Source organism: Somniosus microcephalus, chromosome 2 (assembly GCF_052327205.1).
Source record: "Somniosus microcephalus isolate GS21.2 chromosome 2, FLI_Smic_1.0, whole genome shotgun sequence".
NCBI classification, from domain to species: domain Eukaryota; kingdom Metazoa; phylum Chordata; class Chondrichthyes; order Squaliformes; family Somniosidae; genus Somniosus; species Somniosus microcephalus.
Window position 1 is genome coordinate 140,248,596 of NC_140988.1, and position 15,812 is coordinate 140,264,407.

Sequence of the window (15,812 nt, forward strand, 5' to 3'; positions counted from 1 at the left end):
TTGAACTTCTCCCATTACATGGCAAAAAGGATACATTTTTATAGTTTATTTATCGACTGGTAGTGCAGCAGATTTCTACTGAGTATTTGCTAATACAAAATGAACAGTCATTCTCTAAATCTAGGCACCGTGATCCTTATACTATACCAGTACTGTAGTGTATGTACCTTGAAGAAGGAACTATATTCTGCAGCCCCTGTATACTGTAGTACCAGTAGTGACCACCCCTGTATATAAGCCTGTGCAGTAACTTTGTATAGTAGTTCCAGTTTTGTCTCCATTCAGTAAACACCTGTTATAACCAACTTCTGCAGTCCGTGTCTCAATTACACATGGACGTTACACTGGCGACGAACAGATCCGAACTTACCTACAGTTCTGCACCACCTCACGGGGATCCATCCCTGAAGCGAAGTTGTTGGAGGTCGAGGCCAGAAGGAAGAAATCCAAAAAAGAAAAAAAAACAGGCAGAAGAAACGGGCGCGACCGTGGGCAGCCGCCCTCTGATTCATCGAATTTGAGGATTTGCAGGAGAGGCTGTCGAGAGCTGGGCTTGGTTGTCCAGTCTATGGTGTTCCAGCTAATCGGGCTGGTGGCAGGTAGTACACTGATCCTTCCTGGGCTGCGGCGGGCTAGAGCTCGATCGGGTGGCTTTTCAACGGGGCCGAGCAGCGTTGTCGGGAAGAGGAGAGAGAGAGAGAGGGTGGAGCACACAGGGCGCGGCCGGTGCTACGAAGCCGGGCAGCGTACAGACCCGAGAAGAGGGAGGAAAGTGTCCCATAGGGTCTGCTCTGACGACGGGTACAGTAATTAGAATAAAATAAATTAGAAGCGCAGAAAGCCGCGAGGAGCTGCAGTTTGCCACGGGGACCGCGGAGAGCGGCGTTGGCAGCAGCGCGGGGGGGAAGTGCGCGAAGACCATAGGACGTCGCCATCAAGGCATAACAGCGCTAGCAGCAGCGGAAAAGACAGAAAGCGCGGGAGGCGCCATCTTAATCCAGCGGGGAAGAAGGCAAAGCGTGGGAGGCGCCATTTTGTTCAATCAGGGAAGAAGGCAAAGCGCGAGAGGCGCCATCTTAGATCTCCAAGATGCCGAAGACTGGCTATATCACTGCCTTCGATAATGCAATGGAAGAATGGACCACGTATGTGGAAAGAGTCGAAGTATATTACAAGGCAAATGAAGTAGCCGATGAGAAAAAGGCATCGGTACTACTAAACTTAATGGGCGCAAGAACGTATGGCCTATTGCGGAACCTGATCACTCCAGTCAAACCGATGGCGAAGAGTTTTAACGAAATTGTTGATATCCTACAGGAACACCTAAATCCTACACCGCTGCTGATAGCAGAAAGATTTAAATTCCACAAGAGAAATCAGCATAAAGATGAGAGCAATGCTGATTACCTTACGGAACTACGCAAGCTATCAAAGCACTGCCAGTTCGGAGCAGGACTGGCAGATACCCTACGGGACAAATTTGTCTGTGGACTCCTGAGTGAAGGAACCCAGAAGAGGTTACTCTCAGAGAAAGAGCTGACGCTAGATAAGGCTTTCAGCGTGGCAGTATCGTACGAAGCAGCAGCAAGGGGAGCTGCGGAAATACAGCAAAAGCCACAGGAATACGGCACCCATGAAATGACACGGGATTTGAAAAATGTTATCGCTACGGCAGAACAACCCATGACCAGAAGGACTGGGCGGCGCAGACACGATGGGCCGAAGGGCCTCTTTCTGTGCTGTAAAACTCTATGACTCTATGACTATGACTGCTGGTCCAAGGACAAAACATGCAGGCAATGCAGAAAGATGGGACACATTGCACGAGTTTGCAGGTCCGGGAAGAAGACTAACGACAACAAAAAGACTACTAAGGAAAAGTACAGGAAAGTACAAAAGATGACAGACAGTAGTTCCGAAGACCAGAAGAGTGATAGTGAATCCGGGAACAAGAGACTAAGCTGTCTCAAACTACACAACGTAATCACAAAAGAGGATCACCGAACCATTTGGGTCACCCTCACGATAGCAGGGTCCCAAGTCAAAATGGAATTGGATACAGCATCAGCCCTGACCGTCATGACTACGAGCGGCTATTCTCACACATACCCTTGAAAGACACATCCATTGTCTTGAAGACATATACGGGGCAGAAAGTATACCCCAGAGGGAAAATAAGGGTGCCTGTCGAATACAACGGCAAGGAAATACAGAAATTGTATCTGTACATACTGCAAGATGGTGGACCACCGTTATTGGGACGTGAATGGATCAGAAAGATAAGTTTAGACTGGCACTCCATTCAGGCACTGACGGTGGCTGGTAAAAAGGATGACGATGCCACACCTGGACGATTGTCAAAAATCTTGGCTAACGCTAAAGAGGTATTTCAACAAGAACTGGGAACTCTTAAAGGCATAACCGCCTCGATAAAAATAGAAGAGAATGCAATTCCCAAGTTTTTCAAAGCAAGACCGGTACCGTATGCAATTCGCCCAGCCGTCGAGGCAGAGCTGGAGAATCTGGAGAATGCAGGCGTGTTAACTAAGGTAGACTGGAGCGAGTGGGCGACACCCATCGTTCCTGTCATGAAGAAAACGTTAAACAATAAGTCTGAGGAGCCAAGGAAGGTTCGCATCTGTGGGGACTTCAAGGTGACGGTGAACCCAGTCCTTCACACAGTACAGTATCCTCTTCCAAGGATAGAAGATATTTTCGTCTCACTATCTGGAGAGAAACGTTTTACAAAAATTGACCTAGCGCAAGCATATTTGCAGATGGAGGTTGAAGAATCCTCTAGGAAATATCTCACGATAAACACTCACAAAGGTCTTTACCAGTATAATCGACTGGTATTCGGAGTTGCATCAGCTCCGGCTATATGGCAAAGAGCGATGGAACAAGTCCTGCAAGGGATTCCGGGGACTCAGTGTTACTTGGACGACATCCTAGTGACGGGTGAAAATGACAGTGAACACCTTGCCAACCTAGAGCAGGTGCTCACTAGACTAAGAGAACATGGGCTACGAGCCAATCGCCCCAAGTGCGAGTTTTTTAAGAAACAAATATCGTATTGTGGCCCCGTGATTGATGAAGAGGGGTTACATAAGTCCCTTGACAAAATTGAAGCTGTAGTTAAGGCTCCAGCGCCTGAAAATGTGTCGCAACTGAGGTAATTCCTCGGATTGGTGAATTACTACCATAAGTTTTTGCGGAATTTGTCCACAATTCTGCACCCACTGAACGCCCTGCAACAAACTGGAGTAGCATGGAAATGGAGCGATGAATGTAAGCGGGCCTTTCAGAAGTGTAAAGGCCTGATCACTTCAAGAGAAGTATTGGCTCACTACAACCCATCACTACCAATAAGACTGGCGTGTGAAGCGTCTCCCTACGGCGTTGGAGCGGTACTGTCACATAAATCCCTTGATGGTTCAGAGAGGCCGATAGCTTTTGCGTCACGCTCGTTAACTGCAGCCGAGCGTAACTACGCCCAGATTGATAGAGAGGCCCTCAGCCTAGTGTGGGGGGGTGAAGAAGTTCAATCACTACCTGCACGGACAGAAATTGACTCTACTAACTGATCATCAACCTCTTGTCTCCATTTTCAACCTTAAGAAAGGCGTCCCGATAATGACAGCACAACGACTACAGAGGTGGTCCCTTTTCCTAGGGGCACACCAATATGACATCGAGTACAAAGGAACTAAACAGCATGGGAATGCTGATGGATTGTCACGCCTACCGTTGCCGACGGTGGAAGAAGCACCTGCAGTGGATCCTGTGGAGATATTCCACTCGACCATAGTCGAATGTCTACTTGTGACGAATGCAAACATAGAAAAGGAAACACAAAATGACCCGACACTCTCCAGGGTCTATGATTTAATGGTGAAGGGATGGCCAGCACATGCTGAACCACTGTTGCCAGCATTCTCGCCGAGAAGAGAACAGCTGTCAGTGTGCTGAGGAACCTTGATGTGTGGATCCAGAGTAGTAATTCCACCCAAATTGAAGGATAGAGTGCTCAATGAGCTTCATGAGGGTCATCTGGGAGGGGTAAAAATGAAGAACTTAGCCAGAGCGTTTGTGTGGTGACCGGGAATCGATAGAGAAATCGAAGAGATGACCAAGAGCTGTACAGGATGCCAGAAGGTCCAAAACGCCCCACCACAAGCCCCTCTACATCCATGGGAGTGGCCCTCATCTCCATGGCAAAGGGTACACATTGATTTTGCTGGTCCATTTATGGACTCGATGTTTTTCATTGCGGTGGATGCACATTCAAAGTGGCCAGAGGTAATAAAAATGTCCTCAACCACCACAGAAAAAACTATCACAGTCTTACGAACCATATTCGCCAGAAATGGGCTGCCTGAACAGATTTGCTCCGACAATGGACCACAGTTTGTGTCTGAAGTGTTCCGGAGGTTCTTAAAGAGCAATGGTGTTAAGCATTACACATCCGCCCCATATTATCCAGCCATGAATGGATTGGCTGAGAGGTTCATTCAAACATTCAAGAAGGCTATCAAGGCAATGTGTAATGAAGACATATCCCTACAACACAAGGTGGATAACTTCTTGTTTGCCTACCGGAATGCGACACATGCGGTTACCAACCAAACTCCAGCCATGATGTTCTTCAGTCGAAGACTACGATGCCGCTTGGATTTGGTTAAGCCAAACGTCAGAAGAGATGTGGAGAACAGGCAGTTTCAGAATATGAATGAAAGGCCAACCAGGAGTTTTAAGATAGGTCAACCAGTTTTGGCCCGGGACTACCGCACAGAGAAATGGCAGCCAGGAACGATCTGCACGCGGCAAGGACCTCTAATGTATACCATGGATGTTGGAGAGAGCATTGTAAGACGCCATGCTGACCAGATTCTAGAGTCACTGGAAAACATCAAATCTACACCACGATCCTATACACCTGGTGATGAAACCGAAGTACCAATTGCTTCTACCTCAGAATCGGTGATATTGGAAGCAGACGAACCAAACAACGACGTTGATCCCGAATCAACTTTGCCAGAAGAACCTGATACCCCAAAGAGGCGTTATCCAGACAGAATCAGGAAGCCTCCTCAAAGACTGAATTTATAATTGATTAACTTCAGCTAATGTATATAGCAACTGTAATTGTAAATATGTTATTTAATTATTAATCGAATGTTATGTACTGTTTAGCTAAAAGGGGAGGAATTGTAGTTTATAGTTGCTAAGGTCTTTTCTTGTGTAGCAGGGACTGTTGGTAAATAATACAAGCGCCTTAGAGTTTATCTTTAATTGGTGATAGTGAATTAATTAAAATTAATTAAAGGGTAAGTCATGCCAGGAGAGCCCAGCCCCATGTTATGCTCCTCTTGCTCTATGTGGGAATTCAGGGACACTGCCGGTGACCCTGATGACCACGTGTGCCAGAAATGCATCCAGCTGCGGCTATTAGCAGACCGCATTGCGGCGCTGGAGCTGCGGATGGATGGGCTTTGGAGCATTCACGATGCTGAGAGGTTCGTGGATAACACGTTTAGTGAGTTGTTCACACCGCAGGTAAGGGCTGCACAGGCAGAAGGGAAATGGGTGACCATCAGGCAGAGCAGTAGAGGCAGGCAGGTAGTGCAGGGGACCCCTGTGGCCATCCCCCTCTCAAACAGGTATACCGATTTGGATACTGTTGAGGGGGATGACTTACCAGAGGAAGGCAGCAGCAGCCAACTTCCCGGCACCAGGGGTGTTTCTGCTGCTCAGGAAGGGAGGAAAAAGAGTGGGAGAGCAATAGTGGTAGGGGATTCTATCGTAAGGGGTACAGATAGGCGTTTCTGTGGCCGTAGATGTGACTCCAGGATGGTTTGTTGCCTCCCTGGTGCCAGGGTCAAGGATGTCACTGAACGGCTGCAGGGCATTCTGAAGGGGGAGGGTGAGCAGTCAGAGGTCGTGGTTCACATTGGGAGCAATGACATGGGTGGGAAGAGGGATGAGGTCCGGCACCAAGAATTTAGGGAGCTAGGTAGCAGATTAAAGAGCAGGACCTCAAAGGTTTTAATCTCTGGATTACTCCCGGTGCCACGTGCTAGTGAGTATAGGAATAGGAGGATAGAGCAGATGAATGCGTGGCTAAAGAGTTGGTGCAGGAGGGAGGGCTTTAGTTTCCTGGATCACTGGGCCTGCTTCTGGAGAAGGTGGGACTTGTACAAGTCGGACGGGTTGCACCTGAACCAGAGCGGGACAAATATCCTTGCGGGGAGGTTTGCTAGCACTGTTCGGGGGGGGTTTAAACTAAAATGGCAGGGGGTTGGGAACCTGAGCAGGGAGACAGAGGAAAGGGAAACAGGGATAAAAGCAAAAGATAGGAAGGAGAAAAGCAAAAGTGGCAGTCAGAGAAATCAACGGTTTAAATCAAACGTGGCCACAGTAAATAATAATTCTAATAGGTCTAAGAGCGTTAAAAAAGCAAGCCTGAAGGCTTTGTGTCTTAATGCGAGGAGCATTTGTAATAAGGTGGACGAATTGGCTGCGCAAATAGAGGTAAACGAATATGATTTGGTTGGGATTACGGAACCGTGGCTCAAGGATGGCCAAGACTGGGAACTCAACATCCAGGGGTATTCGATACTCAGGAAAGATAGGCAAAAAGGAAAGGGAGGTGGGGTAGCATTACTGGTTAAAGAAGGGATTAATACAATTGTAATGAAGGATATTAGCTCTGATGATGTGGAATCTGTATGGGTAGAATTGAGAAATACTAAGGGGAAAAAAAATTAGTGGGAGTGGTATATAGACCTCCCAACAGTAAGGCGGAGGTTGGGGATGGCATTAAAAGGGAAATTAAAGAAGCGTGCAATAAGGGCACAGCAGTCATCATGGGTGACTTTAATCTACATATAGATTGGGCCAACCAAATTAGTAACAATACTGTGGAGGAGGAATTCCTGGAGTGTTTACGGGATGGTTTCCTGGACCAATATGTCGAGGAACCAACCAGAAATCAGGCCATCTTAGACTGGGTATTATGTAACGACAAAGGATTAATTAGCAATCTTGTTGTACAAGGCCCCTTGGGTCTGAGCGATCATAATATGATCGAATTCTTCATTAAGATGGAGAATGAAGTCGTTGACTCAGAGATTAGGGTCCTCAATTTAAATAAAGGAAACTACGATGGTCTGAGGAGCGAGTTGGGTAGGATTGATTGGGGAATGGCACTCAAAGGGTTGACGGTGGATAGGCAATGGCAAACATTCAAAGACCGAATGGATGAGCTACAGAATTTGTTCATCCCAGTTTGGCATAAAAATAAAACAAAAAAGGTGACTCAACCGTGGCTAACAAGGGAAATTAGGGATAGCATAAGATCCAAGGAGAGGACATATAAATTGGCCAGAAAAAGCAATAATCCTGAGAATTGGGAGCAGTTTAGGATTCAACAAAGGAGGACAAAGGGATTAATTAAGAAAGGGAAAATAGAATATGAGAGTAAGCCTTCAGGGAGCATAAAAACTGACTGTAAAAGCTTTTATAGATATGTGAAGAGAAAAAGATTGGTGAAGTCAAGCGCAGGTCCCTTACAGTCAGAATCAGGGGAATTTATAATGGGAAACAAAGAAATGGCAGACCAACTAAATTCATACTTTGGTTCTGTCTTCACAAAGGAGGACACAAATAACCTCCCAGAGATGCCGGGGAACATAGGGCCTGATGAAAGGGTGGAACTGAAAGAAATCAGTATTTGTAGGGAAATTGTGTTAGGAAAATTGATGGGACTAAAGGCCGATAAATCCCCAGGGCCTGATAATCTACATCCCAGGGTACTTAAGGAAGTGGACCTAGAAATAGTAGATGCATTGATGGTCATCTTCCAGAACTCGATAGACTCTGGAACAGTACCCATGGATTGGAGGGTAGCTAATGTTACCCCACTATTCAAAAAAGGTGGTCGAGAAAAAGCGGTAGTGGGGAAAATGCTAGAATCTATCATAAAAGATGTAATAGCAGAGCACTTGGTAAGCAGTGACAGGATCGGACAAAGTCAACATGGATTTACCAAAGGTAAATCATGCTTGACTAATCTACTGGAATTTTTTGAGGATGTAACTGGTAAAATAGATAAGGGAGAACCAGTGGATGTGGTGTATTTGGACTTTCAGAAGGCTTTCCATAAGGTCCCACATAAGAGATTAGCGTGCAAAATTAAGGCACATGGGATTGGGGGCAAGCTATTGACTTGGATAGAGAACTGGTTGGCGGACAGAAAGCAAAGAGTTGGAATAAACGGGTCGTTTTCCGAGTGGCAGGCAGTGACTAGTGGGGTACCGCAAGGATCGGTCCTAGGACCCCAGCTGTTCACAATATATATTAATGATCTGGACGAGGGAATTGGATGTAATATCTCCAAATTTGCAGACAACACAAAGCTGGGTGGGAGGGTAAGCTGTGAGGAGGATGTCGTGAAACTCCAGTACGATTTGGACAGATTGGGTGATTGGGCAGAAACATGGCAAATGCACTATAATGTGGATAAATGTGAGGCTATCCACTTTGGTGGCAAAAACAGGAAGGCAGATTATTATTTGAATGGCAATAGATTGGGAGAAGGGGAAGTGCAAAGAGACCTGGGTGTTCTTGTGCACCAGTCGCTGAAGGTAAGCATGCAGGTGCAGCAGGCGGTTAAGAAGGCAAATGGTATGTTGGCCTTCGTAGCAAGAGGGTTCGAGTACAGGAACAAGGATGTCTTGCTACAGTTGTACAGGGCCTTGGTGAGACCGCACCTTGAGTATTGTGTGCAGTTTTGGTCACCTTACCTGAGGAAGGACGTTCTTGCCATGGAAGGAGTGCAGCGAAGATTCACCAGGCTGATACTTGGGATGGCAGGAATGACGTATGAGGAGAGATTGTGTCGATTGGGCTTATACTCACTGGAGTTTAGATGATTGAGAGGGGATCTCATCGAAACTTATAAAATTCTGTCAGGCCTGGACAGACTCGATGCAGGAAGGATGTTTATGATGGCCGGGGAGTCCAGAACCAGGGGTCATAGTCTAAGGATAAGGGGTAAGCCATTTAGGACTGAAATGAGGAGGAATTTCTTCACCCAGAGAGTGGTGAACCTGTGGAATTCTCTGCCACAGAGGGCGGTGGAGGCCAGTTCATTAAATATATTCAAAAAAGAGTTGGATGTATTTCTTAAGGCTAAAGGGATCAAGGGATTTGGGGAGAAGGCAGGGACAGGGTACGGTATTTGGATGATCAGCCATGATCTCATTGAATGGCGGAGCAGGCTCAAAGGGCCGGATGGCCTACTCCTGCTCCTATCTTCTATGTTCCTATGTTTCTATGTAGTGTATGTACCTTGAAGAAGGAACTATATTCTGCAGCCCCTGTATACTGCAGTACCAGTAGTGACCACCCCTGTATATAAGCCTGTATAGCAACTTTGTATAGTAGTTCCAGTTTTGTCTCCATTCAGTAAACACCTGTTATAACCAACTTCTGCAGCCCGTGTCTCAATTACACACGGACGTTACAAGTACATCCACTGCACTAAAGAACTGCTGCAGATGGCTAGAACTGAAATTAGAGTGACCTGTCTGATTTTCCATTCCTCCTGTTGACAGTGTCTGACCTCTATTCATGCCTCCCCTGACAGCAGATAAGGGATCACAGATTCACTCTGTGGAAAATCTCAGGTGCAAACCCATATGATTTCCAGCACAATAAAGAACATATACATAATTTGTTAAATTTAGTCAGTAGTTGCTTATTATGGCAATTGTTTTCCCTATTTGAAAAACGTTGCAGCGTCAGAAATACATATTTTAGTTCCTTTCTGTATTATAGTGATATAAATTTCACATTGTTGCTACTTTGGTATATTTACCTCTACATTAATTTTTCCGGTTTTCAAAATGGTTCAATATCAATTTTATGGAACGAATCCCCAAAAGAGACATCGCACCAGCAGCCATGTTCTACTGGCATTTCATTGTTGCCTCATTATCCTTTAGATCCTGAAAGTTATTGTGTTCTTAGTAAGACAATTATAGAGCCCTCTAATATTTCATTGGCTTTGTTAAATAAATATTTTAATATTTTTGAAGTAAAACCAGTAATGTAAGCTTTAATGCATCCAGTGATGTCAGTTTGTACTTGTGAAGGGTGGAATTTATGATGGATATACACTACAGCACTGGCAGAGTTGATCCTTCCTTTCGCTACAATTTTAGAGGAAGCAACCTGAGTTTTTTTTTGGGAGGGGGAACTGGATATAGTAGCAAATTTCAAATTCCACCTTGTCGTGTTTAGCATAAAAAATTTCACTGAGTGACTTGTGGTTTAGCTTCAGTCACTGCACGATTGCATTTTTGAATGACCTTGGACTGTCCATTTCAAATAGATTTAGATTATTAGACCATCCGATAATCTGCCAGTTAAAAATGTGTGGCAAATACAGTCTGGGAAGTGAGCTACAAAATGTCTGACATTCACTTGATGTGCTTCATACTATTAACTTCCATGTGATTTAGAAATGAGAAGGGAGGGTGTGTGAAGAAAGGGAATGCTGTATATGTACTTATCCGTCTTTCGGATGAGACGTTAAACCGAGGCCCCGTCTGCTCTCTCGGGTGGACGTAAAAGATTCTATGGCACTATTTCGAAGAAGAGCATGGGAGTTATCCCCGGTGTCTTGGCCAATATTTATCCCTCAATCAACATCACTAAAACAGATTATTTGGTCATTACCAGATTGTGGTTTGTGGGAGCTTGCTGTGCACAAATTGGCTACCACGTTTTCTACATTACAACAGTGACTACATTCCAAAAAGTACTTCTTTGGCCGTAAAGTGCTTTGGCGCTATATAAATGCAAATCTGTCTTCCTTTTTTTCTTTTTTTCGTCCTATTAATTAATCTATCATCAAGCTCTTGCTTGTGGAGAAATGTTTGTGATCCAGTGCCCAACACTATATTTTGATTAAAGATTAGAGACCAAAGTGTGCTCTATGTTTGGGGAAAAAAATCAATGTCCAAGCTTTTACTATGTTTAAAAAATCTTTGGTGGAGACTGAGATTGCCTGCTGTATGTCTCTGAACAGTCTGATTGCACTGACACATTCTGAGGAGATCCCCTTGAGCAGCATCACCTCAGCCTATTTGCTCCATTGTTTAGCTGCTGAAGTTTGTGAACATGAAGAAGTCCTGTGACTGGAACATTTACAAAATTGATTCCTTTTTAAAAAATAAAAAGTACTTTGAAGTAAGTACTTTCCATTAGCTGTAATCACTCTCTGCATAAAGTCTTACTTTGAACAACTGTTGCTGAAAATCCAAACATAACCCATTCCCGAATATTTATTCCTGTAATATTGATCAAGCTATTGAGTTGTGTATGTTATGCTTTCAAATAATTTTGGGCAAAAACAGAGCCCTGGATATGGTTTAAATATGTAAGTCACAATTAGTCACCAGATAATGTTGTGCAGTAACCCTCTTTTCCCCTTCCCACCCCCAAATAAACGTGAGCCTCAGCCAGTGCTGTGCTCTCTTTGCCGACAGCTCAACTGATTTGATTGGTGCGTAAGGCAAACAGTTGTGATGTGCAGTATCTCTGACCAAGACCTAACCAAAGTAACAATGCAACTGTTTTCCTCATTGTTTTCAGGAAGGAGAAAATATCTTCTATTTGGCTGTGGATGACATTGAAACAGACACCGAATTACTGATTGGTTACCTAGATAGTGAGATGGAAGAAATAGAGGAAGAAGAGGAGGAGGAAGTAGTCAGCAAAGAGGATGAAGAAAATTCCAAAGATATGCAGCCATCTGGTGACAAAGGTACTTGTTATAAGCTTTATTGCACAAATCAACAGCAATATGTCCCACTGTGCTTGATGCATCATAGTAACCTCCTGAGTTAGATAAGTTCTGGTTTTCACTGGTGTTACACACCTTAATTCAATTTAGCATCATTATTACAAGAAAAGTGGTAATATTAATTACTTTGCTCCATGAAGCATATTGTATAAAACATGAAACTGAGAGCATTACGTTTTGGGATTGTTACGTTGTGCCTACCTGCTAAAATAGGTTATCCACATGCTTTGTTAAGTGTAACCAATTCTGAGACAATTGTGCATGGAAATTCCAGCAGCACCATGTAGTTGTGGGGAAGGGATCATTTACACATGAGGTGCCTCTACATTGGGTTTTCAGAGCAGCACCTTGCTGTTCTGTAGCTGAGGGGGAGAGCCGCAGGGTTGCCTGGCCGAAGATTCAAAGGAGGATAAAGAACTCCTCAGCTACCTTTTTGTGGTAGGCCTCATATTCAAAAGAATATGGCACAGTGAGGCCGAAATATGGCTCTGTGTAGCACATGCACTTGTTTCCTGCAAGTGCGCATACCGCTGGTTGCATAGGCAGTGTATCTGGCAGGATCTCCCAAACACACCCACAGAAGCAACAATGGGATGGGGGTGGGGGGGGGTGGTGACGGGGCGGGTGAAAGAAGGGCCCACGTCCCCTCCAGCAGCAGTTGCCAGTGCATCGAAGAAGGGGTGTAAACTGAGTAGAGATGGGTACCATCCCAATTTCTGGCTCCTGAGTTACATAGAAACATAGAAGATAGGAGCAGTAGCAGGAGTAGGCCGTTCGGCCACTCGAACCTGTCCTGCCATTTAATGAGATCATGGCTGATCATCCAAATTCAGTACCCTGTTCCTGCTTTCTCCCCATATCCCTTGATCCCTTTAGCCTAAAGAAATATATCTAACTCCTTCTTGAATATATTTAATAAGTTGGCCTTAACTGCCTTGTGTGGTAGAGAATTCCACAGGTTCACCACTCTCTGGGTGAAGAAATTCCTCCTCATCTCAGTCCTAAATGGCTTACCCCTTATCCTTAGACTGTGACCCCTGGTTCTGGACTCCCCTGCCATCGGGAACATCCATCCTGCATCTAGTCTGTCTAGCCTGTTAGAATTTTATAAGTTTCAATGAGATCCCCTCTCATTCTTCTAAACTCTAGCGAACATAAGCCTAATCGACCCAATCTCTCCGCATTAGTCATTCCTGTCATCCCAGGTATCAGTCTGGTGAATCTTCGCTGCACTCCCTCCATGGCAAGAACATCCTTCCTCAGATAAGGCGACCAAAACTGCACACAATACTCAAGGTGTGGTCTCACCAAGGCCCTGTACAACTGCATCAAGAAATCCTTGCTCCAGTACTCGAATCCTCTCGCTATGAAGGCCAACATACCATTTGCCTTCTTAACCGCCTGCTGCACCTGCATGCTTACCTTCAGCAACTGGTGCACAAGGACACCCAGGTCTCATTGCACTTCCCCTTTTCCCAATCTATTGCCATTCAGATAATAATCTGTCTTCCTGTTTTTGACACCAACGTGGAAAACCTCGCATTTATCCATATTATACTGCATCTGCCATGCATCTGCCCAATCACCCAAACTGTCTAAATCATACTGGAGTTTCTCGGCATCCTCCTCACAGCACACATGCCCACCCAGCTTTGTGTCGTCTGCAAACTTGGAGATATTACATCTAGTTCCCTCGTCTAGATCATTAATATACATTGTAAATAGCTGGGATCCTAGCACCGATCCCTGCGGTACCCCACCAGTCACTGCCTGCCACTTGGAAAAAGACTCGTTTATTCCAACTCTTTGCTTCCTGTCTGCCAACCAGTTCTCTATCCAAATCAGTACCTTACCCCCAATCCCATGTGCTTTAACATTGCACGCCAATCTCTTATGCGGGACCTTATCGAAAGCCTTCTAAAAGTCCAAATACACCACATCCATTGGTTCTCCTTTATCTATTCTACCAGTTACATTCTCAACAAATTCCAGTAGATTAGTCAAACATGATTTACCTTTTGTAAATCCATGTTGACTTTGTCCAATCCTGTCACTGTTTTACAAGCGCTCTGCTATTACATCTTTTATAATGGACTCTAGCATTTTACCCACTACCGATGTCAGGCTTACCGGTCTATAATTCCCCATTTTCTCTCTACCAGCTTTTTTAAATAGTGGGGTTACATTAGCTACCTTCCAATCCATGGGAACTATCCCAGAGTCTATAGAATTTTGGAAGATGACCAGCAATGCATCTACTATTTCTAGGGCCACTTCCTTAAGTACCCTCGGATGTAGATTATCAGGCCCTGGGAATTTATTGGCCTTCAATGCCGTCAATTTCCCTAACACCATTTCCCTACAAATACTGATTTCATTCAATTCCTCCCTCTCATTAGACCCTATGATCCCCGACATCTCTGGGAGGTTATTTGTGTCCTCCTTTGTGAAGACAGAACCAAAGTATGTATTTAATTGGTCTGCCATTTCTTTGTTCCCCATTATAAATTCCCCTGATTCTGACTGCAAGGGACCTAAGTTTGACTTGACCAATCTTTTTCTCTTCACATATCTATAGAAGCTTTTACAGTCAGTTTTTATGTACCCTGCAAGCTTACTCTCATATTCTATTTTCCCCCTCTTAATTAATCACTTTGTCCTCCTTTGCTGAATCCTAAACTGCTCCCAATCCTCAGGTTTGCTGCTTTTTCTGGCCAATTTATATGTCCTCTCCTTGGATCGTATGCTATCCCTAATTTCCCTTGTTAGCCACGGTTGAGTCACCTTTTTTGTTTTATTTTTATGCCAAACAGGGATGAACAAATTCTGTAGTTCATCCATGCGATCTTTAAATGTTTGCCATTGCCTATCCAGCGTCAACCCTTTAAGTAACATTCCCCTATCCACCCTAGCCAACTCGCGCCTCATACCATCGTAGTTTCCTTTATTTAAATTCAGGACCCTAGTCTCTGAGCCAACTACTTCACTCTCCATCTTAATGAAGAATGCTATCATATTATGATCAATCTTCCCCAAGGGGCCTCGCACAACAACATTGCTAATTAATCCTTTCTCATTACATAATACTCAGTCTAAGATGGCTTGATCTCTAGTTGGTTCCTCGACATATTGGGCCAGGATACCATCCCGTATATACTCCAGGAATTCCTCCTCCACAGTATTGTTACTAATTTGGTTAGCCCAATCTATATGTAGATTAAAGCCACCCATGATAACTGCTGTGCCCTTATTGCACGCATCTCTAATTTCCCGATTAATGCCATCCCCAACCTCAGCATTACTGTTTGGGGGTCTGTATACAACTCCCACTAATGTTTTCTGCCCCTTGATATTTCTCAGCTCTACCCATACTGATTCCACATCATCAGAGCTAATATCCTTCCTTAATATTGTGTTAATCTCCTCTTTAACCAGCAATGCTACCCCACCTCCTTTTCCTTTTTGCTTGTCTTTCCTGAATATTGAATACCCCTGGATGTTGAATTCCCAGCCTTGGTCACCCTGGAGCCATGTCTCCGTAATTCCAATTACATCATATCCGTTTACATCTATTTGCGCAGCTAATTCATCCACCTTATTACAAATGCTCCTCGCAATAAAACACAAGCCTTCAGGCTTCTCTTTTCAAAACTCTTAGTCCTTTTGGAATTATTATTTACTGTAGCCCTGTTTGATTTACACCCTTGATTTCTCTGCCTTCCATTTTTGCTTTTCTCCTTCCTGTCTTTTGTTTCTATCCTTGCTTCCCTTTCCTCTGTCTCGCTGCACAGGTTCCCAACCCCCTGCCATTTTAGTTTAAACCCTCCCCAACAGCACTAGCAAGCACTCCCCCTAGGACATCGGTCCTGGTCCTGCCCAGGTGCAAACCATCCAGTTTGTAATGGTCCCACCTCCCCCAGAACCGGTTCCAGTGTCCCAG

General features: G+C 44.7%; 1 protein-coding gene across 7 annotated transcripts in view; it reads left to right on the top strand.

Moving 5' to 3' along the window:
- prdm5 (PR domain containing 5) overlaps positions 1-15,812 on the top strand; it is a 473,803-nt gene that overhangs the window by 81,044 nt on the left and 376,947 nt on the right. For all 7 annotated transcript variants that reach the window (XM_085963116.1, XM_085963128.1, XM_085963123.1 and 4 more), the window contains exon 4: positions 11,662-11,833. In XM_085963116.1, the coding sequence (XP_085819242.1) occupies positions 11,662-11,833 (172 nt within the window). The remainder of the gene's footprint in view (positions 1-11,661; positions 11,834-15,812) is intronic.